Source organism: Adiantum capillus-veneris, chromosome 1 (genome assembly GCF_014529385.1).
Source record: "Adiantum capillus-veneris isolate H3 chromosome 1, ASM1452938v2, whole genome shotgun sequence".
NCBI classification, from domain to species: domain Eukaryota; kingdom Viridiplantae; phylum Streptophyta; class Polypodiopsida; order Polypodiales; family Pteridaceae; genus Adiantum; species Adiantum capillus-veneris.
The window spans coordinates 77,904,897-77,931,450 of record NC_140931.1 but is presented as its reverse complement, the minus strand read 5'-3'; the positions used below and the strand labels follow the sequence as shown (position 1 = coordinate 77,931,450).

The 26,554-nt window shown below is 41.9% G+C and overlaps 1 protein-coding gene across 1 annotated transcript in view; it reads right to left on the bottom strand.

The window, feature by feature from the left end:
- Positions 1-13,600: 13,600 nt before the first annotated feature.
- The window catches only part of LOC147465015 (uncharacterized), a 63,627-nt gene continuing 50,673 nt past the window's right edge, over positions 13,601-26,554 (bottom strand). Inside the window, exons 5-9 of the mRNA XM_086517447.1 lie at positions 16,084-16,254; positions 14,630-14,833; positions 14,380-14,551; positions 14,124-14,295; positions 13,601-14,034 (exon numbers count right to left, since the gene is read on the bottom strand). Of these exons, the coding sequence (XP_086373573.1) occupies positions 13,932-14,034; positions 14,124-14,295; positions 14,380-14,551; positions 14,630-14,833; positions 16,084-16,254 (822 nt within the window). The 3' untranslated portion in view covers positions 13,601-13,931. The remainder of the gene's footprint in view (positions 14,035-14,123; positions 14,296-14,379; positions 14,552-14,629; positions 14,834-16,083; positions 16,255-26,554) is intronic.

The following is a 26,554-nucleotide window of genomic DNA, read 5'->3' as shown; positions in this document are numbered from 1 at the left end:
AAGGTTCAAAGCAACCATGGCCAACAGAAATTAGTCACATGCTGAATCAGTGATCATCTACCCGAAACTTTCACTAAACATCCTAGCATGTGATGTAACAAAAGATCAAGTAAATTTGACACCAGATTTTCACTACCACAATACGGTCTGTGATGCATCTCACTTTCTACAGAATATCAAAAGGTAAGATAACATATCCGAAGCCAGTATTTGGCGACTTCAAAACACCTATTAGCCAATTCAGTAAGATAGGCATCTGCAAAAAAGATCAATCTTTCTAGTAGGTGATGTAATCCGGTAAAAAAGGTCGAGTCAATTTGCAAAAAACAATATTTACTCCCAGACTAGGTTATGTGATGCCACACACTACCTACAGAATATAAGAAGACAGGGCAACACTTTCCGAAATCAGTATACAGTGACCTCTTCAGTCGATTCAAAAATAAGCACCCTAGCTAGAACACGAATCAGTCTGGGTCTGTCCACTTACCCAAAGTACCATAGACCTATAGTATTACAACTGCCCGATATATCTTATCAACTTGTGAAGTACTATAGTAAAAAAAATTCAAGTAAGTTTGAAACCAGCTATCTACCTTAATCCAGTATATGCTGCCACTTATTTCCTACAAAAAAACCGAAGCTATGGCTACACACCCGAAGAATTTAGTAATTTCCAGAACAACTTTTTGAATAAGTAAAATAGACGTCTGTTCTAAAAAAATCAGTCCAGGATCTGTTACATTACAAAGAGTACTACAATTCAATTTGTATTCCAACCTACCAAGGAAACCAAACCTTCCAGCTCATTGTTTTTAAGTTAATTTTTTAATGAAATTCCCGCTTTTTCCAGCCCTGAAGTATCCACTTTATCAGTGCTCACCTTCTTTTGAGAAGTAAAAAAACTCATAGAACTACCAAATTCCATTTAGACACCATGCCATATAGTAATCAGTACAGTCATTTATTAACCGATCTTCGAAACCAGGCCATTTTTCTTACCATAGGATATAATCTCAACTAAAAAAACTGTTTTTAGAACCGAGACATTATTCACCCCACCACTTATTCCACGGAGAACTAGCATTATTAGAGGATCCCTACTTCACAACTGTCATAAGTAAACCTCAAGTAAAATACCCAATGATTCTTATCAAGAAAGAAACCTATTTTCCGAACCTGGTACTTTTTACAAACAGACAAATTTGAACAATGTTTTATTTCTACATTTTTATTTTCCAACAAAATAAGCTACAGCCACATCATCCAGCTCAGACTTTCTTTCAACATATTCAAGAATCAAAAACAGATTTCTGTTAACCTGTAGATTAGGAGACGACGAAGCCTCCACAATAGCCTTCTCCCATTTTTTCGACATTTTGAGCCCACAGCAGCCAGTAGATAATAACACACACAGTTTTGAACTCACACACATAGAGGTGATAACAGAGCACGCAGCTAAGTGAGTATGATTACTCACCTTATGAGTCTTTTTATACTAGTTGATGCTCATCTGCAGAAGACACGACACCTGAGATGGACAGGTTTACCCACAATCGAGGTTGCCAGCACGGGCAAATACCATGGGATCCTCCACAACCCAAGATCCGGAGGTTTACAGGCAAGATGCGCCACATCTGCTACTATAATCGGTAGCAGACCCACACCCCAGTACATAGGCGGTGGCGTGCAGCAGAGGCAAGAAGACTTAATGCAGAGAATACTACCCCGCTATAGAGTATTTTTAGTACAATGAAAAGATAGTGTTAAGTTAAATGCAAAGCCAGGTCATACAATCCACCCCAACACCAAGGCAAATAGATAACCATCTATTCCCATAGTCAATGCCCGATCCGTAGAATTGTAGCGAGTTTATTGTATCAGGCCTTGGATAAACATACTCAGCTGGTTTTACACCTACTATCCCAATCCTACATTAAGCTTATGTAATTTAGCAATCCACTAGAGTAAAATATGCACCGATCTACAAGGTGAGAGTTTAATCAATTTTGGGTAAACTTTTCTATTTCCAATTTTTCCTAGGAGTCAAAAAGTGGGTTTATACAAGATGGTTGATCATATATAAAACCCGAGTCCAGAGTATCTTCTCCGGAGTTAGCAGTCTTCAGCTACTTTTCTTACCCGGTGTATTTAGCAAATTATGGCATACAGTCACAACCAGGTTTTTTCCATAGCAACTGCACATCTCTTTATGTCAAATGAATCTACTCGGAGAGCAACATTACTCCGCTATGAACTTCATCTAATTCCGTAGTTAGGAACCTCTGTTTCCCAAACTAAGTGGTGGACATATCAGGACCGAGTGACACGAGTGACCCTTTGGGGTCGTGAACATTTCAAGAACATTATCCGATTGGCGATGGTTACTAAGGCTGTGGGCCTAGGGCCAAAGTATTATTACATCGAGCATTCAATAAAGCCAGGTTTTTTAGGTCGGTTATACCTGCTAGCCCAGTTTCTACCTCCTCATAATATTTTCTTGTACCGTAGTTATGGTCATCAACTAAGAGGATATTTTAATTGTACTCACCGCACTCGGGAGTATGGGGTAGCCTTGGCGACTTGTATCCTACCATTAGTTGAGCGTCCAAATACCTGCTTTTACTGTGACAGCTGTTTGTGCGATCATGTAATGGGCGGCATAATAGAGATGTAGATGAAGGGCTCCTTAAATAATTATCAGCTAAGCTTTTTTGTCTAGTGAAAGATTTTGTGTGTGTGTGTGTGTGTGTGTGTGTGTGTGAGTGTGTGTGTGTGTGTGAACACACACAAGCACGTATGGCATGTGGCCTTGTTTCCATGCAAATAGCCTCGTTTCCATGCAAATGCCCTGCTCCTGATTCCGCAGAGCCTTGTCTTTTTAAGCTTAATGTTCAGCGCTATAAAGAGACACACCTTGAGCCCTCCAAATCGCGCTACTTGTTGCACGATTATCTCTGCAGATCCAGAATCTCCCATAGCTCCAAAGGGAGCTTCATAGACGGGGTGGGAGGGGGAAGCCGAGCTCGGAGTCGGAGAGCCAGCTCGGATACTAGTTGTGAGGGCTATGGCCCGTGCTTGTACGTGCAGGGAAGGGGAAGAGGAAGCCTCAAAGGGGGAAACACCACACTATGGAAGGAAAGTGTGCTCTATGATTTATTGTTCCTCACACCACAACTTATACACCTTAGTTATACAATTTTAATACAAATTGAATATCTCATAAGAAGTGAGATGAATTTGTCAAAAGATGAAGACACCAATATCTGAACCAAAGATATAACAAGCCAAAGTACCATGAAGATTCAGATAAATTAGGGTTGTTGAAGAGGATCTCTTCACAATATTGAAGCTGAACTTGATGCAGCTAGTAGCTTTAGCAAGAAAACCATCACCCTAACGCGATTCGAGAGGAAAAAGCTATACCTGCCACCATCCAACACACAAAACACTATATTAGAAACCATGTTTGTGTAAAGGGAAGGCAGGTGTCACTACCTTTTCCTATCGATATCATGTCAAGCATCTAGGTTAGATTTTTTGTCAATGTCGAATGAAATTGGCCATTTAATCATACATTTAGGAGAATAATCACGAAGTTTGATATCAACTTAACCATGTGATGTGTACAGACTCGAACTTATCCATAGCCTGGGGGAGAGAAAAAATTCACATGCCAGATATAAATAAAATCAAATTCACTAATTTTATCACCAAATAGAATGAAAATCATAGCCAAATTGAAGCTTACATGATTAAGCACATTAGGCTAAATGCATAGCAATTATTCTCGTATAAAAATGCTTGCATATATGTGTGGGTATATGCATGTGTGTGTAGCTATTTTAACTTATATAATAAGACATAAATGAACTTTTACATTCAAAAGACAACTGGCTTTAGAGAAAAGGTAAAAATTAGTACAAAAACAAGTTAGTCTTAGAATTATCTTTGTACATGGCATATGAAAACAAAGCCACATTCCAGAGTACAATGTTATTGATCCAATAAAGAATTACTTCCCAACTTGTAGGAGCAAGTGTGTTAATGGGACAGACAATATCTTTAAGCCAAAAAAAAATCCAAGAAAGGAAAGAGTCCTCACCTGCATTCATTCAAACAAGACAACAGATCCGTTAACCTTGAACGTGTTTTTCAAGTGTCAATGGACTATATCAGTTATTATCCATGTCCAACTTACAACTTTTTTTACCTTAAAACCATTGTCAAAGTGTTTCTGTCTTCCAGTCTTTTTGTTTTTAATTTTGGAAAGAGGTTTATTATCTCATTTTTTGATATTAATTGTATGTATGGTTTCTATATAGCTCAATGTTTTATAAGTCCTTAAATAGATATTTAACCTACATATCATTTTGATCAAAAGGCGATTACCCCTTTTGATCCGTGTCCTATTTTAACCCATAGGTTAGTTTTTCATATTTTGTTTTGCCATGTTTCTAGGCCAGAAAATCCTAAGTGTCATAAAGCATACAGTAAACTAATTTAACAACTTGAGATAAGTACTTTTGGTTTAAGTAAAAACCAAAACTTGTAGGCCCTCATGGGTATATCCAATCCAACTTACCTCCTTCAGTATGTGTTGTGATAAAGCAAGAAATCTACTAAAACACTCCTAGCTTTAAACTATTTCAAAAAATGACTTTTTTTTAAAAGATTGCATTTTCAAGATGTAGATTAGTTGGCTATGAGCTTATACTCAGTGTTTTATCATTTTCAAATTTCCCACAGCTTACTCTCTTTAGAATAGTCGTATTTCGGAGCCAACTTTACCATTAACTAAGTGTTAGAGGTTAAAAAACCAATTTTATAAGCTACGTTTTATCAAGAAATATCAGTCTCATGGAAATACCCAGTAACCAAATTTTTATCTTTATTTTGTTGTTCAATCCACAGCATTACCTAGCCACAAGAATTAAGGATAGCTAGAAGCCTTAACCATAAGGCAATATACAAGTTAACCAACAGTTTTTTGTGTCCTAGACCAAAATGATCAAACAGCCAATATCCTACCATGAAAAACCAAAAAACCATAAGTTTACAGCGTGACCTGTTTATAGATTACAAGGTCATTAATCCACTCAATGAACAAAAACCAATACTGCAAGTCAACCATTCAACAACCCAGTTTATGTATAGTATACAGTCATGGTATAATATCAACAAAAAGCCTTTTTTTAAGGCCAGTCAGTAACTATTCAATATAGCAAAAAATAAAACCCCATCCTATTTTATGCATAATGTGCAGTTGCAGCATAGTTTCCTAAAAACACAAACCTTTCCTTGTTTTATGCACATTATGTTTTCCAAAAACTAAAAACCCAATCGGTAACTGCGCAGAAAAGCAGACAGTAACAAGACTTTTCTCAAGTAATTTGACCAACCTGTGTTGGCAGTTCAACAACCTCCATTGCGGCACAGTATCAAAGCTCTCACACCTTACTTTGGGAAACACACACAGAGAAAGAATACCCAAAGACTAAGTGAGGGGCTCAAAGTGCCCTCGCCTTTTTATAGGCTATTTGAGTTGCTCAGCGACAATAGACGCCCCACGATCTACTTTTTTAATGGTTACAGGTTCCAAAGCGCCTTCATGGTCAGTTCTGCACTCATAATGGTGGCTGAGAGGGAGAGAGATTGCGCAGTAGGCTGCGGTATGTGTTGATCAAGCTAGCCGAATAGAGCAAGGGCGTGAATGGGTCAAGTCATGCTCGTGCTTGAGAGGGAGAGAGATTTGCAAGTAGGTGTGTGCAATAGTCTGCGGTGTACATTTAGACAAATAGAGCAAGGGCGTGAGAAGTTTTACGGTATTCATGAAGGAGACATATCATCCATACTATGCCTAAGTGTGGATACCCATGTAAGCCCCCCCCCCCCCCCCCCCCCCCCAAAAAAAAAAAAAGACTAAGGTACATAGTACCCTTTGCGAGGAACCAAAAAGTATATTTTCATATATATATATTTTTTAAGTTGCTGTATAAGTATACATGTGTGTGTGTGTGTGTGTGTGTGTGTTATAAGAGAGTATGAGAGGGATATAAATGTCTTCGAGCTATTTTGGCATGTCCCAAAAAATTTGTAATCCAGTAACTAAAAACAAAAATCCATAGGCTACGATAGCAAAACCTTGTAGAACATAAAAAGACCTTTGAATACTAACTCCTAAAGGTATACAAAGGGTACAAGCATAACTACATTGTAAATAGAAAAAGCAGAACGACCTCCTGGGAGCATGAAGTCAAAAACAAAGTCTTAATGAAATTGAGCTTGGAAATAAACTCAACGCATCAATTTTGTGTGTGTGTGTGTGTGTGTGTGTGTGTGAATGTGGGTGACACATTTCAATAACCAGAAATTTCTATAAGTAAAATGAAATGAAACTAAGGAGGATATGTCCCCCAAGCCCTCACCACACCAAGTCACTCCCATAAGCACTTACACATAAATTGGAGAGGCAACCTGTGAAGGGGATTCAAGTAGCAATGCTATAATATCTTGTTTGTGAGGAAGAACTCGTCCTCGGAAGATTTGTGAGGAGGATTTGCATGCAACCACCACTACCACCAATTCTCAGTATAGCACAAAGCCTTGCAATTCTGCCTGGGGAAAAAATGTGTGAATTTTATGTGACCTATCAGATAGGGATTGTCACATAAGCTTTGATAGGCAGCAAGCTTTGTAGGCAGAAGGGGAGGCTCTTGTAGGTAGTTCATGCACACTACGCAAGGTAAAGGGGCTTTAAGATTATACAAAGAACGAAATGGTGCCTCAACTCATAGAGAGAAAACTCGAAGGAGTCTTCAAAGCAGAACACTGTGAGCAGCTATTTTTAGAAGTAAAAGGTGAGGTGTATGTTACTAAGTCCACATATTAGAAAGGTTAGGCGGATAAGCATTAAACGTCATTAACAAAGGATAACATGGGGAGAAGAAAGAAAAAGAACATTTTCCTTGAGATTATCTCAAGGATCTTCATGCAAAGATAAAGAACTCCTATCTTTAGTTTAACTCAAGTATATAAACTAACCTAACAGTGAAATTGTGGATATAAGAATGTTAATATAAGTTTAAAAGTGAGTCCATATGTGTGGGTGTGTGTAACAATATCAAAGAAATAATACGTATCGAAAGTATTTGTCGTATATGTAAAAAAGGTGTATGCGCATGTAAAGCATATAATGAAGATATGCATATGCCTTATATGAGAAGGACATTATGAATGTGTGTGTGTGTGTGTGTGTGTGTGTGTGTGTGTGTGTGTGTGTGCATGCATGCGGGTGTGTGTATGAGAGAGAGAGAGAGAGAGAGAGAGAGAGAGAGAGAGACCCACATACACACACTACTTGGTGGGGGTAGGACACGCCAAGTAGTGTGCCTACCCCACAACCAAATCTGAATGCAAGTGAAGGTGGTGTCTCAAGTTTGAGAGGCTAAATCTGATACCCGGAAGATTATCTTTATCTATGAATGCTAGAAATGAAGCGAATAAGGAACATTTGTCATAACCTTTAAAATGTACAATCTCAAATAGGTGATGCGAATCCAACAAAGTGAGAAATGTGGTTTGAAGTGAGCCATCTTTCTTTTCAAAGGTTGGCTTGAGCTTGATCACATTAAGTGGATAGATCCATTTATCCTTGGATGAGTGAGGATTCAGACGATCCATGACCTACAAGTTATTAGCAAAACAAAGATCATCCATAATGCAAGAAGTATATTGAAATTTTTCGAGGGTGGAAAAGTCATTTTTTTCTTAGGAAAAAAATGAGTATACGTAGAACTCCTTATATCCGAGTGACTTAACCCAAATAATTATAGAGTTTAAAGCTTCCATCAAGCTAGATGGGCCTTTATGAGGAATAGCTTCAAAATAGACCTCCACATCAAAAGTAAACAATGAGTAAATCTTATCCAAAAGATTAATAAGGAAGTCAAGTGATTATCAATGAACCAAAAAGTTTTGAAAGTTAGCTTTTTGCAAAAAAATTGATTTATCTTGAAGTAATAAAGAATACTCTAATAGCGCATCTTTCAAGGTTTGCAAGCCCGTAAAAATAAAGTGTGTATGATGTGAAAAGATGCAATCATGAGCATTAGTAAGCCAGTGAAATGAATGCTTGTGTGCCTTATAAGAGCGCATTAGGTAGGGTAAAGAAGTAGAAAGAGGAAAAGATGCATGAATACTAAAGCAATCTAATTTATTTTGATTAAGAGAAATGACTTGATCTAAAGAAAGATGCACTTTAATAAATTCAGAAGAAGCAATACGATCAAGTGCTAGCTGACGAAGTAAAGATTTACAAATGAAAAGGAAAGTATTACTAGCCTTATCCACATCAATAATAAAGAGATGAGATTTTATCCAAGCAATCTCGTCCATAATAGAGGCGTTAGAAAACCATTGCAAGTCTTCATTGGAGTCAAGCATCCTCTCTTACTTTGGTTGACCGTTTTCCTTGTCAGACATACTTTCTCTCTTGTTGTGGCATTTGTGTGGTTGATGAAGTGAGCTATACTTTCAAGTTTCCCCTTGCCGCTCGCCATTTTGGATTGGGTATGCATTACCATTAGCTTTGGAGAGAGCTTCAGTACATGCTAGTTGACTTTTTAACCGTTTCACCTTTGGCTGGTGGTAATCACATGTCTGATTGGAATTTTCCGAAAACGCCTTTTGAGGCCGTTTTTGCCACTTGAGTTTATGCTCTTCTTTTGCCGCAGCCTTGGCTTGCTGACCATTGTAATTCCCTCTTATACATACACAAGTCTGATATCTAGTGGAGGAAGCCTCTCTCTGCCTGTGGAAAAGCCACTTGCCTTTGAAGGAGCAATTGTTTCTCTAGTGCTGCTAGCATGGAGTTCTCCCGGTGGGAATTTTTCTCACCGCATGTCATATCTGCCCTTCTCGTTGTGTCAGCTGCTCGACTTCGGAAGAGATTATTCGGTACCTGCTTTGGGATTGCTGCATTACTAGAAAATTTATTCGCCACATATCAGCTTGTATACGACTCCATTTCCCAATTATGGTCTTCCACAAACAGTTTTGGGCTCTTGGCACAGTCCCGTCTTCCTTATAGCCATTTGCGATCTTCTTTATGTGGGTCAAATATTGGGCTTACTAGACCTTGTGATGCCAACGTAATGGTTGTATGTTCCACCGCTTTGATGCAGATCGTTTTCTGCTCTTCAAGGTTTTCCTTAGGCAATCTTTACATTTTGCCTTGGAAGTTGGTGATATCACCACAGAGATAAATCAGCTTTCTTGTGAACGCTTTTCGCCCTATTTCACATCCAAACACTTTTGTGTTCCTTCCTTTGTATACGATCTTTTCCATGGGTTTTCCTCGCCTCGAGGTTTCCCACTAGTAAATTAATCAAAATGATTTATAAAAATAAAAGTGTGTGTGTGCACTCTGGGTTAAACTCACCTTCAAAAGCTCCAAAAAAAAAGCTCGATTTTTGCTAATCAAATCCTGTTGTTTATCTCGATACCCCTTGATTCTATGTTGTTGTTCGCTTTCAACTCTGCCTTGGTGTGAGCCTGATCAATGTTCACACAATACCGGCCTTTAGTGTATTTTTAAAGGACAAAAGGTAAAATTCCCGGCTAGTTTGGAGGGTCACCATGATGGAAACGGGCCAAATTTAGAGGATTTTGGTCTACAAACCGACAAAAACCCTCAAAATTTCACTAAAGACCTAAAATTTTCACTTAGGACCGATAGATTTCCAATGCTCTCCTTTTCTTCATTGGTTGCTAAAAAACCTTTTGGTGAACACTGAGCCTGATTTCGAAATTTGTTGCAAGGTTACAAGCTGCTAATCTTTTGCAATGTGTGTGTGTGTGTGTGTGTGTGTGTGTGTGTGTGTGTGTGTGTGTGTGTGTGTGTGTGTGTGTGTGTGTGTGTGTGTGTGTGTGTGTGTGTGTGTGTGTGTGTGTGCGCGCGCTTGCTTGTATGTGTGAACACACACAAGCACACGTATGGCATGTGGCTTCGTTTCCATGCAAATGCCCTGCTCTTGATTCCTGCAGAGCCTTGTTTTTCTCCGGTTTTTCTAAGCTTAGTGTCCAATGCTATACAGAAACACACCTTGAGCCCCCCAAATTGCGCTACATGTTGCACAATGATCTCTGTAGATCCAGAATCGCCCATAGCTCCAAAGGGAGCTGCACAGACGAGGTACGAGGGGGAAGTCGAGCTCGGAGTCGGAGAGCCAGCTCTAATACTAGTTGTGAGGGCTATGGCCCGTGATTGTGCGTGCAGGGAAGGGGGAGAGGAAGCCTCAAAGGGGGTAACCCCACACTATGGAAGGAGAGTGTGTTCTATGATTTACTATCCCTCAACCACAACTTATACACCTTAGTTATACAATTTTAATACAACTTGAATAGGTCTTATAAGAAGTGAGAATGAAATTGTCAAAAGATGAAGACACCAATATCTGAACCAAAGATCTAGCAAGCCAAAGTACAATGAAGATTAAGATAAGTTAGAGTTGTTGAAGAGGATCTCTTCACAATCTTGAAGCTGAACTTGATGCAGCTAGTAGCTTTAGTAAGAAAACCATCACCCTAACACGATCCGAAGGGAAAAAGCTGTACTTGCCACCATCCAACCCACAAAACACTATATTAGAAACCGTATTTGTGTAAAGGGAAGGCAGGTGTCACCACCTTTTCCTATCGATGTCATGTCAAGCATCTAGGTTAGATTTTTTGCCAATGTCAAATGAAATTGGCCATTTAATCATACATTTAGGAGAATATTCATAAAGCTTGATATCAACCTAACCATGTGATGTGTACAGACTCAAACTTATCCATAGCCTGGGGGAGAGAAAAAATTCACATGCCAAGTATAAATAAAATCAAATTCACTAATCTTATCACCAAATAGAATGAAACATAGCCAAATTGAAACTTACATGCTTAAGCGCATTAGGCTAAGTGGATATTCTCGTATAAAAATGTTTGCATTTATGTGTGTGTGTGTGTGTGTGTGTGTGTGTGTGTGTGTGTGTGTGTGTGTGTGTGTGTGTGTGTTATATAAGAGAGTATGAGAGGGATATAAACGTTTTCAAGCTATTGGCATGTCCCAAGGAAACTACCATCCAGTAACTAAAAACAAAAATCCATAGGCTACAATAACAAAACCTTATAGAACATAAAAAGATATCCAAAGGGTACAAGCATAACTAAATTGTAAATAGAAAAAGCAGAACGACCTGGGAACAAGAAGTCAAAAACAAAGTCTTAATAAAATTGAGCTTGGAAAGAAACTCACCACATCAATTTATTTTGTGTGTGTGTGTGTGTGTGTGTGTGTGTGTGCGCGCGCGTGTGCACGCGCGCGTATGTGTGTGTAAATGTGGGTAACCACAATCAATAACCAAAAGTTTCTATAAGTAAAATGAAATGAAACTAAGGAGGATACATCCCCCAAGCCCTCATCACACCAGGTCAATCCCATAAGGAGTACAAAAAGTTATGAGGCAGTAGAAAGATTGGCTTACACATAAATTGGAGAGCCAACCTATGAAGGGGGTGCAAGTAGCAATGCCATAGTATCTTGTTTGTGAGGAAGATCTCATCCTCTGAAAATTTGTGAGGAGGCTTTGCATGCAAACACCACTACCACCAATTCTCAGTACAACACAAAGCCTTGCAATTCTGCCCGGAAATAAAATGCGTGAATTTTGTGTGACCTGTCAAATAGGGATTGTGGCATAAGCTTTGATAGGGAACAAGCTTTGCAAGCAGAAGGGGAGTCTCTCGTAGGTAGTCCCTACACACTATGCAAGGTAATGGTGCTTTAAAAGTATACAAAGGACGAAACGGTATCTCAACTCATAGAGAGAAAACTCCAAGGAGCCTTCAAAGCAGAAGGCTATGAGCAGCTATTTTTAGAAGTAAAAGATGAGGTGTATGTTACTAAGTCCGCACATTAGAAAAGTTAGGTGGATAAGCATTAAACGTCCTTAAAAAAGGGTAACATGGGGAGAAGAGAAAAAAGAATATTTTTCTTAAAATTATCTCAATGATCGTCATGCAAAGATAAAGAACTTTTATCTTTAGTTTAACTCAAGTACATTAACTAACCTAACAATGAAAGTGTGGATGTAAGAATGTTAATAGAAGTTAAAAAAGTGAATCCATATGTGTGTGTGTAACAACATCAAAGAAATAATACCTATCGAAGTATTTGTCGTATACGTTAAAAAAAAAGTGTATGCGCATGTAAAGCATATAATGAAGATATGCATATGCCTTATATGAGAAGGACATTATGAATGTGTGTGTGTGTGTGTGTGTGTGTTTCTTTATTGCTCATGTTTACAAGGGTTAGTTTAGAGTTAGTGGGGTCAAGGTTAGTCAAACTCGGGTGACCACGGGACTTTTCCCGACACTCCAGTCCCAGCTCCTGCTACAATTGTTGTGCAAAGCTGCATTTGCAGCCATGAAGAGCATTCAAGAGAAACATCCAAGCTTAGAATCTGTTGAGGAAGGAGAAGATCAAGGTGTAGTTCAATCTGATTGTCCCAACTCTAGATGTGGAAGCTCCGAGCGAAAACTAGCCTTGGCAACGCTAGCCCCCTAGGTAGTAGATGTCACACGTGATGGCCATAGTAGTAGTATTAATGGCAACAGTAGCCTCCACCAATCTCTACTACATTACAACAAGGGCCACCAAACAAAGGATTACCGGAGTATAGGTTGTCAAGGCAACCAATGATGATACTCAAAGAGTGCCCCTTATTAGTGAAAAGAAAAATGTCGACTTAAAAATGGCAAGCCAACTTTGTGACCTTCGAGGTAACAATCTTAAGACCTATGTGAAATCTTGCCCGCCTTATCAACAAAAATCAATGATATTGTTGAAACTTGTATTATAGAGAGGACTTGTATTGGTGAGATGCTTCAATCAATAGTTATGAGGCGATATGGAGCTTCACTTACTTGCTATAGTAGGAGTGGAGGCTTAGCTATGTGAGGCTACAACTTGGAAATATCACACGGGGGGCAATAAACATAATAACCATAAGCACGGGGGAAGGAAGTAGGGAGAACTCTCTACATATCCATGTATTTACAACTGTACATTGTTGTACATTACACCCATAGGGGGCGATACCGTCGAAACAAATTTCCCAATGGGGAAGTCCTTCGAAGGCAGCCCATGAGCCTTGAACCCTCTAGGTTAGGATCACGCACGCTCAATTGACTACGCTACACTAGCCAAACTGAACTTTTGAGTCACCTTACCATGTGATATCCGCCCCCCCGCGAGTGTGGAATTGTCAATCAATACAGAACATTTAATCTTGTGGATTTATCCATTATCTGATGCATTCTCTTTAGAGTCAGTCTCCACCTTAACCTGCTTGAGATTACTGTATCTTCTGCATTGCAAAAAGCAAGTAATGGATAGACTAAACTAGTATTCATGCACGTTAAGATAAGAGCAGTAGCAAGATAAATATGGTCGAGAAGACCTATTTCAAGTCGTGTGTGATCCTCAAGAGTAATCTGCATCGACAACCTTCAAGCATGGTATGGGTTCACCCAACTCACACATGCACACATGGATCTTAAGTTGCTGGTTTTTTTGAGCATTTCTTTCTTTTTCCTTTTACTTTCCAAAATACGGAGTTCAACAAAATCTTCAGAAACACTTGGCCAGACCCCTTCATATCCAGCCTGAATGTTTCTATAAAAAATCATCCTTCCAATATACAAGCACTCTTTGCTGTTGAAGGGTGGCTCTCATCATGTTGATCCTTTTAAAAGAGGTGCAAGTGAGTGTGTGAAGTTACGCTATGAATGCTGTACCACGTCTTTCTTGCTGCAAGGACGTATCGTCCACACTGCCTGTAGCCGCTACTACATTCAGTCCCAATTTCAATTTTTCCAACGCCTCATTGGGAACCACCTTGTTGCTCATATATTTGCATGTAGGCCTCTGAAAGGGCTACCATCTGAGGTAAAGTCTCCACCACATGTAGATCCTGCATTTCGTACCTGACCTCGACAAAATAAAACCTCAATAGCCGGTTCTAAAAATGTAAGTGGAACATAGCAGAAAAATTGCAGTGAAAAAAGCAACTGACCAGATCTCTTCTGACTTCCTTTGTACAAACACCCTGTAGGAGCCTTCGCCAGGTTTTCCATCATGGACAATATTTGCTATGAGGTCATACTTCGAGCGCAGCCTTTCGCTTTTCTTAGGCACTGGTAATGGTATATAATCCTTCAACTCCAAGTTCTTCACAGGGAAATTGACTGGCAGGCAAAAATGTGAATCCATGTGAAAAACCTCTTCACACACTCAATAATAGAAAAATAGTGTAGCTGATGTGTACTAACCGAGGGTGGGATTTTTCTCAATAAAGAAATTGTTTTTTGTAAACCTTCGCATGTGCAAGATTAAGTACTGAGGAAGTCTTGTGACCCGGTACCGCATCCTTGCAAGCTGGGGCCTTACAACCTCTGTAACTGACTCACCGTCAAACTTTTTGAGTATATTAAACAATGGAACCTGTGATAAAGCATGTCATTCAGACGACCCGTAATATTGACAGCAATGTAATACTGAAGAGTAAGGATACATGAATACCTGGGGAATAATATTTTTCTCCATCACATCTTTGAAAAGAGGGGGTGGCGGTAGGTCCAAGCCAAGCATCAAAAACGGCATTCTGCTAACTTCCCTTTCTAGACCGTCGGTAATTCTTTCGTCCTCCCCAGGAACCTTATCAGAATCATCCCTCCTATCTGTAAGAGTCCTTCTTTGAAACTCTTTTGTGACTTCTAGTTCACCCTGCAAAGTAGTTGTGTTGAGCATTATGGCCAGAAAAAGAAGAGAACAAGAAGTACCAAAGCACATTAGGGTAAAGGGGCCAACTTTAGGCCACCTAAGAGACGCGGCAAATTGCAAAAGCCCTGCTGCACAGAATGTGTGTTTAGGGGCGCATTTGGAAGCTCATGGTAGCCGGCATCTATAGGAAAAATTTAGACGCGAACAGAGCTCGGCTCGCGATGCAGGAGAGCATTCAATATTTTCAGTGTAACAAAAAAGGCCGTGAAAAAGGAGCCAGTGAGGGGAATTTAAACCGTTACGCCACATCAGCTCGAACTCACGATCTAAGGGCCATGATGCACTCCTGGCCTGCGCTAACCAGCTCAACGCTGGCTTCAGTGGGTCCCACTACTGGAGATAATTTCCATTACTAAAAGGGGCCGACAGTCTCGGTACAAGGGGCCAGTTTTTACCCTAGTCCTATCTTAAAAGAATCTCTGAGGGCAGAACTTGCAAAAAATCCTGTCAAACTCTCCTGCAGAAAAGTTCACTCATGGCCAGGAAACCTTGTTTCCTCGTTTTTTGAGAGTATCCACATTTCCTTTCTTCAAACCATCCCAAAAATGACCAACTCGAGAATGATTTTCAAAAAACGACACGCTCTATGTACATCCACGCAACTTATAAGGTCATTTACACGTCTATTGTTGAAATTCAACCCTTGACAGCTACAACCTGCTATGTAATGTATTTGTATCAAGTACATTCATTGAATGATGAGCTTGACAGCCATGGTCTCCTCTAGACAACTGATATATATATGCTTTGATGCGGTAACAACCCTTAATAACTATATGTATACATGTGTCATAAGTTCTCTTTAGAAAGGCGCTTTTAAATCATGCCTACCTCAAAGTTCCTGAGCAATGTGTTTGGCATTTAAAGGGCAAAAGTGTAACCAGCTTCTGTCAGAGAAAAAGGAGTGAAGACAGTGCACTACAAATCACAACGTACTGTGCTCTAAAAGAGTAGGAGAGAGGATGGAGAAGCACGATGCTCCCGCACAAGAGGAAGGCCCTAAACTGCCACTGTCAATGACCCTGAGATAAATCTTTGATTCGAGTAGTGGATTTCTAGATTTGACACATTCAGAGGGATCTTTTATTTGAAAACAACTGGCCTGGACACCGCATGTTGAAGAATGTAAGCACAAAGAGAGAAAAACATGGTAAAAGTTTCATCGAAACCAAAAGGATCCTGACGATGCTTACTTGAAAGCACTTGTATATGACACTGCTATTCATTTTTTTAGTTCCTCCAAGATCTGTATGAAGTGTATTTAGGAGCCAAGACATAAATTCAACTGGATCAGACTGCACTCCAATTCTGAATCGCTTTTTGCTTGCAACCATAACTGCTTGAAGAAACTCATGTGGACTAACCTGATACAAAAAAGAAGAGAGAAGAAAAGAAAAGACACAATCAGGAACCTCAACACTCACCTCTGAAATTTAACTCGACACAAAAGGTTTGCAAAGTACATAAAAATGCAAGCATATCCTCTTGAAACACCCCCATCCCTCACAAGGCCCTCTGCACCCCGGGTCATGATAACCTTTCAGATGATTCCACAAACCCCTTCAGTTTATGGTAACAGGAAAGGAGTCAGTCACTGCATTCATTCATAAGACTCACCTATTGTCATCATACATATGCCATCCATGGCCTCCAACCCTCCAATCTATGGTCAAACAAAGTGTAAAACCATGAAGAGCAAATTGGAAAGAGATGCAGAAAGTGTCAGAATAGGCAGCGGAAGATGCAATGAAGACCAAGAACTGCCTCCGATCAAGTGGACACCTCGACTCCGATAAGCTATTCTGACACTAGAGAGCACTTGCAATGCCACATACATGAACAGGGCAACTATGGAGAAAAGAGATCACTGAGGTGGAAAGAGAGACGACAATTGAGAGAGAGAGAGAGAGAGAGAGAGAGAGAGAGAGAGAGAGAGAGAGAGAGAGAAATAGAAAAATAGACATAGAAATGTTATATTAACGTCCAAAGTGACCTATGGGACCAGAAAGTTACAATGTGGTGGGTCTGATACAAAGTCAAGAGTAACAAAAATAAAAATACTACGGAATTATAAGCTACTAGATGTGAAATGAGCATCTAGCTGGGTTGGCTAAATCACAGGAGATCCAACATCGGTCGCTGGCGGATCTCATCAATCTCCTCCATGGTCAATAGTCTGCCCAAAGTGATCCAAATCCTCTGATGCAGCCTCCGTCGATACTGTGTAGTCCTGCGCAATCATGGGCGTCTGGATTACCCCAGCTCGGCTGCTCGGTCGATCAACGTGCCTCTGGTGCGAGGCGAGTGTGGGCTCTGTTGTGGTAGTAGCTCCTCCTGATGTCAAGTGTCTGTTCTGAGAGAGAGAGAGAGAGAGAGAGAGAGAGAGAGAGAGAGAGAGAGAGAGAGATCTGGGAAAGGCTCTCCATGATAATAACAAACTGCTCAAACAAGTGACCAAGGGTGGTCCACCATAGAACTGACATGCCTCAGTGGATAGACCCAAGGTACACAACTGCTACTGATATTGCCATCTGCTCCTACACACGAGACCAATGTCTCAGCCTGAACATGGGCTACAATCCTAGCCTCCTCAGAAAGCAAGGCTCCGGTGGAACTTCTCCTGGCACGAGAACTGATCTGGAGGGAGAAGGACAAGGATCAGGGTTGGCCATGGTGTGGCTACCCTCTGGAGATCATGGATCTCCTCCTCCCCTATACCTGCACCAAGAGGAAGGTGCTCTGAATCTGCATGATCACTACGCCTCTACATATCTGCCTTGAGAAGGAAAAACGCAAGGGAGATCCCCCTGCTGCCCATCGACTGCCTGTGGTGCTGCTCATCTGTTGGTGACTCAAAAACGCATGGGCTGCAAAAATGCTAGGAAGAGGCTGATCAAAAACACAAGAAACTGATCCCCCCTGCCCACTGGCCACCCTAGGGCTGCCCGCTAGGGACACCCTGCAGACCAAAGCCTATAACACACAACTCCCCAAGTGCCCCTGCCCACACATATATATGCCAAATAAGGTCAGCCAGAAGGCAGCCCACATGACCTAGATAAATGGCAAATAAAGTGGAAAAAGCACCAGAAGCTCCATAGGGCTATGAAGAAAACATTGCACAGCTGGAAAAAATACTCCGAGCCTGCAGAACCCTACTAGCCATGGAACCAAGCCAAAATCCCGAGCTAAACATGGCTTACTCATTCCTGACATGAGAAAACTACCTCATTCCGGCTGGGCACAGCTGCCCTCACTCCCTACTACCTGTCCTTGGGAGATGTTGGGACCAACTGGAAGAATACAAAGAGATGCCATAACTCTAACAGAAAGAGCACAATAAGCCAGTTCTTTCATCACTATCTCTAGAGGGTATACCCTGCACCTACTCTCCCATCATTTACATAAATCCCTCCCAGCCTCAGTCCACATTCTATGTGATGATACCTACAGCTGTTCCACGTCCCCTCCATAGCGTGACCTATATACATCAACGTATTTAAATCGATTGATTAGAGCCCAGACCATGCTTTGAAATCTATCTTGATAGTACTGCATCCATGTCTTTTCTTCTCCAAGAGAAAATCTTTTATTAATAAACATCTCAAAGGGCACAACCGCAAGGTAAAATGTACAGAAGGCAATCACCACAAAGGGGTGATCCCAAAATTGTCCATAAATATAAATAAATGACCAAGTTTTAATTCTCTCTCATATCTCCTAACATATACTTTCTTCTGTGATCCAAGAGGGGGAAAAGTTTCCTCAAACTGTGCCCTATGCACCACTACAGGAATTGTCAAGAGTTTTGGCATCTCAAGTGAACTGCCCAAAGTGATCCCATTATTTAGTTTGGCTTTTAGGTAATCATTTTACTTATTTGTCAGAGTCTGGGTAGGGCAATTTACTGATGTTTCTATATAAGCAACCCTCAGCCCCCATTGTATTACATCAATTATTCATTGCCAAGGTTGGTTGGTTAAGGGAAGGCAAGATTGCCTTTTACCGAGATGGAAGAGTGGTAATATTGGAGCGACGCTCCACATGACGGTGTGAGACCTATGGGACCACACTCAAAGTTGCTGCCTGAAATTGTAATGGATCTATGCGCCTTGGTGTGGGTGCTTTTGAGGATAGTTTTACTGGAAGAGACATCATCTTCTACTCTGAGACACATTAGGCCCCTGGGCAATCTATCAATGGATACAAATGGGAGACAGCCTGCAGACAGGAGACGTGATCAGAGCACAGACGGCGGGGCTCAGGGGGAGTGGCAGTGTTATTTAGAGAGGAGTTGCAGCCATTGATACATATAGCCCGCAGGGATGAGCAGGCTAGGTACATGTGGGTGAGATTGAGAGAAGAGACAGGCAGATATCTTTACATTGCTATTTGCTACTTTCCCCTGAGTATGTCAGTCTATGCTTCACCCAGAGGACAACCCCCCTTTTCTATTTTGGATGATGACATATGGGAGTTCTCTAGAGATGGTGACATTATCATTCTAGGGGACTTCAATGCTAGGACTGCCCATCACCAGACAATATTTTATGATACTTCAGAGGAGATGCTTAGAGAGCTAGATGTTGTAGAGACGGGCTTGTCCAGACTATCACAGGATGTGGAACATACTGAGTATGGACGACACTTGATAGACATGGGAACTGCACATGGACTTGCCATCTTGAATGGCCTACAGAGATTTCCCGCTACGGGAGGTTTTACATGCTTTCCACACAGACATGGAGCCAGCACAGTGGATTATGTCATGGCACAACCGAGCGTCATCTCTAGTATCCAAGATCTCACGGTTGGACCCATACCTATTGGGGTGGTAGTGGATCATGCCCTTCTATTGATAGATGGGATCTACAGACGGCTGTGCACTGAGGAGCCAGGGCGACCTCTCGAGGAGCTTACTACTATACTAACATAGACATTACATGATGCAGCAGCAGAGGCATACCCACACTCAGCCTGAGCAGAGACGCCGTTATGGAAGCATGCCGCAGAACGGTTGGTATGATGTGGAATGCCGTGAGACCAGAGCCAGACTTCAGAGAGAGGTGCTTTTCGGGGATATCACTCACAGACAGTCTAACTTATGACGCCTAGTGCGGCGGTAGAAGAGGGCATTTTTAGCTAGACTAGAGCAAGATCTATACCATCTATTCTTGAGTCACGACTCACGTGAGGCATGGCGGCTCTTTCATGAGCACTCCCCCCCCCCCCCCACCATTACGTTGCAAAGGCCTGGGACAGTACGCTTCATGCCCACACGCATGCACCGCTGAGATGGTGAAGAAGGCCATTGACAGGATGAGGACTGGGAGAGCACATGATCATGATGGTTAGTGGCTGAGCATTTCATGCATGCCAGTGATCTACTGTAACAGACTTGGACACTCCAAGTCAAGAATCAATCGTGACAGCACCAAATAACCACTTCAAAACAAGTCACAGATCACAATAGATGTACACTGGCCCGGCGGAGTTCCGTGCCTAGAGATATTGGCCCCAAAGACTGGCGCCCCTTTCGGTATTTCTTTTTATATTAATCAAATCAAAGTACAAGAGAGTGCCTAGGGTTTCACTCTTAGACTCTGCGTCCAGATGCTCTGAGAAGTGAGACCCTCACCACTTATTTAAAGGTTACAAGGGATGCCCAAAAGCAGAGCCCCAAAAGCTTTTAAAATAAAAAGCATCAGTTCTCTCTCTCTTAGAGAGTCTTTTCTCTTTTTTTTATTAAAAAAAGCAAAATTCACGTCGCTCATCATTTTTCAAAAAAAAAATAAAAATTTCCCTAGCCTCCGCGATTTCCGGAAATTAGGGTTTCTGGCAGAAATTAAGGTTTCTGCTATCCGCCACGTCATCACTTTGTGACATACCCCCCTCTTGAAAGCATTGTAATCGACCGCGATTACGCCTGCAAAACCGACAAAAGCCATAAACCGTCTTAGCAGACACTAACTGTTAGTACCTACATACTAGGAACACACATCTAGAACATGTACAAAATCGACAGTCACATCACACGACATCACAGGACATCACATGACATTCAACATTCATTCGGATCTTAGACCATGATTTATCGGCAATGTAGCTAGCAATCACATCTAGGTCCAATCGGGACCTCATCAATGTCCGATTGACTAACCCCTATTGCAACCATGTCTATTCGAGATCAATCAGACCAAAATGCTGCAGTCATTTCGTCTGTCAGTTCCTGCACTCACAAGAAGTCAAGAACAAATCAGTATCATTATCAGGAATTCCATTTCATAAAGTCTCCAGTAGAATACTGTCAGCTCTCAGTATCCCTGAAGCTCAAAGAGACATCAGTGACTTTAGTATCAAAATCAAGGCATCTATTGACAAAGGAGCGGAGTAACTCCCCTCTTGTGCATCCCACTGCACCAGATCTTCGACCAAGCTGAATTTCTGAGTTCCGTTTGGAGTAGACTATGCTAAACCAAAACATCGAGGTAAAGTTTCACAATCCGAGGAGTATCTGCTAGGTCCTCCTCCTCCATCCACTTCGCATCAAATGCAGGAAAGTTCTTGAACTAAACCAAGAACCGCCTTCGGACTTTACCTTTCTTCGTATCATTATGTGCCAAAATCTGTTCAGGAACAAGGATCTCCTCGTTTTCTTCCACTTCGGGTAGCTCATCAAGCTCCCTATCATCAGGCACATCACCCTTAACAGGTTTCAAGAGACTCACATGCAATGCATTGTGAATCCTCCAAGTATCTGGCAGTTTCAATCGGAAGGAGACATCATTTATCTTTTCAGTAATCTGGAAAGGTCCGTAGTATCGCATACTAAGCTTTGGAAAAAAGCCTCTCCTTTCCCTTTTTCTTTCTTAGGCGTGCCTTCTCAAAACGTAAGAGCACCCAATCATCCTCCTTCAATTTCAAGTCGCGACGATGGCAATCCGCTGCCTTTTTCTGTCGTTCTTGAGACTCTGCAAAGTCTCGCGAACCTTGGCAAAAGCCGTATCCAATCTCGCGAATATTCATCCGCTCCAAATATCTAATCTTGCGTGCTCAGGAAGGATGGAACCTTCGCAGCACTTTCAACAATCTCACATGGCATCTTCCCCGTCGAAGAGTGTATCGTGTTATTGTAGGCAAATTCCACCAAAGGTAAGTTCTTTTCCCATTGAGTCTTCTGATCCGAGATACAAGACTTCAATAAATCTAAAATCACTGAATTGGCAATCTCAGATTGCTCGTCAATCTGCAAGTGGAATGATGACGAGAACTGCAACCGCCTGCCAATGTTCTCCCAAATTGCCTTCCAAAACAAACTCATAAATCTGGGGTCTCTGTCGGAGACAATCGTCTCACACGTGCCATGTAATCGGAAAATCATCGTGATCATTCTGTGTTCTTGGGAGATCAAAAATGAAATCCATTGCAATACTTTCCCACGGATGGATGGGTATGGGTAAAGGCTGTAACAATCCTTGTGCCTTATGCCTGTCAAACTTGACCTTCTGGCATACCAAGCAACTGCGCACAAACTCTTCCACATCCTTTTTGAGTCTCGGCCCAAAGAAGTATCTCTCTACCCCCTTCATGGTGGTAGCAATGCCGCGGTGACCCGTAAAAGGTGGATAGTGGCATTCAGTCATAACCTTATCCCTCAACGGCTGTGTAACGCACAACATAGTCTTTTTCATCAAGTAGCCTTCGCGAAGGGAGTATCCAGCTACTCTCTCCCCATCCCGTATCCGTGTGAAAATATCTGCAAAATCTATATCTGTGGCATACTAATCGACCATATCCTCGAAGCTCCTATGATGTATAGCGGAAACAGCCAGAACCAACGGTTTCCGAGACAAAGCATCTGCCACCACATTCTTCTGTCCTTGCACATGGACAATCTGGAAGTGGAACTGTGACAAGATGTTCGCCCACCGCATCTGCTTTTCTGAAAGCTGCTTCTGTGACAAGAAGTAGTGCAAACTCTGATGGTCTGTAAAGACAGATGCGCTCCGAGTAGGTAATGCCGCCACTGAGTAAGAGCATGGATAACCGCCAAAAGCTCTTTCTCATAGATCTGTGTTGTCATCTCCGGCCTAGAGAACAAACGGCTCTCGTAAGCTATGACATGGCCTCCTTGCATATAGACCGCACCCAGACTATGACCACAAGCATCACAATATACTTCAAATGACTTCTGCAAGTCCGGCAAAGTCAAAATAGGTCCCGTAGTCAATTTCTCTTTCAATGTCCGAAAGGTAGTCACCTCTGTGGGTCCCCACTAAAAGGTACTCCTTTCTGTGTCAAGGTATGCAAAGGGGAAGCAACCTCTGCAAACTTTCATATGAACCGCCTGTAGTACGAACACAGTCCCAAGAAGCTTCTAACTTGATGGACATTCCTCAAATCGGGCCAATCACGGATAGTCTCTATCTTGGCCGGGTCCATTTGCACTCCTGCTGCTGACACAATGTGTCCCAAAAAGAGTATCTCTGGTAGGAAAAATTCACTTTTCTTTGCATTAATCACTGACGTGTGATCTCGTAATGCCTGAAAGACTTGAAGCAGATGATCTCTGTGTTCTGTCTCATTCTTGGAGAAAACAATGATGTCGTCAAAGAAAGTGCCAACAAATAGCCTGTACTCTCGAAAAATCCTGTCCATCATCTGGTTAAATGTCGCAAGAGCATTGGTTAAACCAAAAGGCATCACCAAAAACTCAAATAACCCAAAAGTCGTCCGAAAAGCTGTCTTGTAGATATCTCCTGGCGCTATCCTGATCTGATGATGTCCACTCTTCAAGTCAATCCTGCTAAAGCACGAGGATCCCTGTAACTTGTTGAGTATATCATTGATCCTAGGAATCGGAAATCTGTTCTTGATGGTGATTTCGTTGAGAGTGCTATAATCGATGCACATTCTCCAAGATCCGTCTTTCTTCGAAACCAACAACACTGGAGAGCAATATGGTGAAGTACTAGGCTGGACAAGACCCTTTTCCAAGAGGTCTTTCACTAGGTTCATAATCTTTTCATTCTGTACTCGGCTCACACGGTAAGGTGGCCGATTCGGTGGCGTGCTTCCAGGTATCAGATCAATGGTTTGATCTTCAGGCCCTTTGAAAAGCAATCGGCATGAGTGGAGAAAAATCCTGGCGTTCTTTTCATCAGGTCAAAACATATTCAACCTTTATCCATCGTTCAGTTCTCTCCCAAAAGAATGAGTAAGAAACTGAAGTTCATGAAGTACAATCTCTAAGCCCTTCATTTATCAAAGTCGCTTTCTCGGCCCGGTAGTCAACCACGACGTAGTTCTGGTGGTACCAAGGGATCCTGAGTAGAACGTCACTCGCGTGCCTTGAACACCCCTGTCATTGCAAACGAAGTTTGCCAATGCTCGGTGTAATGGCAACATCCCATCCGGGTGCCAGTCGAACTACCTCCGCCTGTGGCGTCAGTCTGTCAGGCGTAATTCCAAATCAAGCCGCCAATTCCAAGTGAAAAAGAAGTTGGCCTTGGCTCCTTCAAAAGAGCTTCTTGATCCTTCACTTTGCCCCAAAAGCGGCAAAGTTTGTACTTTAATTCATTAGATTCGGTGCAGGTCCCACACCATGTGGTACCAGTTCTGCTTTTCTATCTGCCTTTTCTGCCACATTCCTCAGCTGCTCTCGAACTCTCAGGCCTGTCGTCGTCTTTATCATTTTGTTCTTTCTGTGCCTTTCTAGGGCACTTCGCGGAGATATGTCCATGTTCCTCGCATCCAAAGCACTTCCCCTCTCTGATGAAGAGAGCTCTCTCCTCAGGAGTAAGCTTGGGTCGTGCATCCTTTTTCTCTAGGTTGCTCTTTTTCTTTCTACTTTCATTCCCAGAAGTCTATTCGGCTCGTTGTGTCATGGCCTCATCTGTGGGGTAGGTCAGACTGCCAGAGTGAATGGCAAATCCCCGCTTCGCATGACTCATCAACTCCTGAATAGAAGCTGACTTCTGTTCCAAGCAGTGATCTCGGATCTCTGTAGGTAGACCCAAGGTAAACCGCTCAATCTGTTCTCTGAACGAGATCTTCTTGAATGAAGAGGCGGGTAGAAAAGAGCTCCAGAATCTTTCACAATAAGCATTGATTGTATCTTTCTTGGTCATCCGAAGATGGTTCCAAGCAGCTCGTACATCTCGTTCATATTCTTGCGTCAAACAAGAAGAAATAAAAAGCTTCTTAAATTTCAGCCATTTAACTGGCGCGGTCTTGTTTAAAAGAAGCGTGGACCACCAAGTACGAGCATTCCCCTTAAGGTAAGAGGTAGCTCTCCGAATCTTGGAGTGCTCTGAATAGCGTCCTCCCGCGAAAGCAATGTCAAACTGCTATATAAAAGACAAAGCCTTCGAAGCATCTGAGTATCCTGAAAAGTATCAAACTTGATCGAGTGGCCACCTTCCTTAAACTCTCCGACTTTCTTGCTTTTATCTTCGAGAAAGTCATACTGGTTGGCTTTGTAAAAATTCTTCTTGTTCGCATAAAACTTTCCGTCATCGGAATCTGAGCTGTCTGTAGACGAGTCCTCGGTAGAACTGTCGGTCTCTGGGCGAGATGTAGCCTTCTTTGCCTTTTTCTTGCCCTTTCCGAAGCTTTGTCTCTTGCTTCACTTTTTGCTTTTTCTGTCTTCTTCGCTCGAATCCGAGGAGCTAGAAGAACTGTCAAAAGAAGAAGAAGAAAAACTGGGTACTCCTTCAAATCGAACACGCTTCTTCCGTTTCTTTGCCTTGTCAAAAGTCGACTGACGACCCAAATAACCTGGAAAGTCAATGCTTTTTGGCTTTCTTTTGCGCGTCAAAAAGCTGAGCAATCCGTGCATCAACCACGTTCTCCAGTTCCTTCTCCGTATATTTTCTTGGAGGCAGAAGGTTTCTTGAGAGCGGGTTTCGGGAGTGGTGTTGTGGTTCTCTGCCACTCCATCTATACCTCTTCCAAAGAGGTCTGGTTCATATATTTTGCCATCTTCGGGTCCTTGGCAAAATTGAGCATCATCTTTGTTGCATCGCCGATCAACTCGCGACGCTCCATTTCTCGCCGCTCCGCCTAAGTAGGCCAAGGCGGGCCATACTCTGCCGGAATCTTCGTTGTGATCCCTGTCCGCATCTCCAGATGCAGAGGGAGTCGACTGATCATTGCCTGAAGCCATAGGTGCCGCGGAAAAAAAATTCGGAGATCAGATTTTCCATAGAAGAGAAATCGGTCGTGCTTTGATACCAGTGTAACAGACTTGGACACTCCAAGTCAAGAATCAACCGCGACAGCACCAAATAACCACTTCAAAACAAGTCACAGATCACAATAGATGTACATTGGCCCGGCGGAGTTCCGTGCCTAGAGATATTGGCCCCAAAGACTGGCGCCCCTTTCGGTATTTCTTTTTATATTAATCAAATCAAAGTACAAGAGAGTGGCTAGGGTTTCACTCTCAGACTCTGCGTCCAGATGCTCTGAGAAGTGAGACCCTCACCACTTATTTAAAGGTTACAAGGGATGCCCAAAAGCAGAGCCCCAAAAGCTTTTAAAATAAAAAGCATCAGTTCTCTCTCTCTCTCTTAGAGAGTCTTTTCTCTTTTTTTTTATAAAAAAAAGCAAAATTCGCCTCGCTCATCATTTTTCAAAAAAAAAAATCCCCAATCTCTGCGA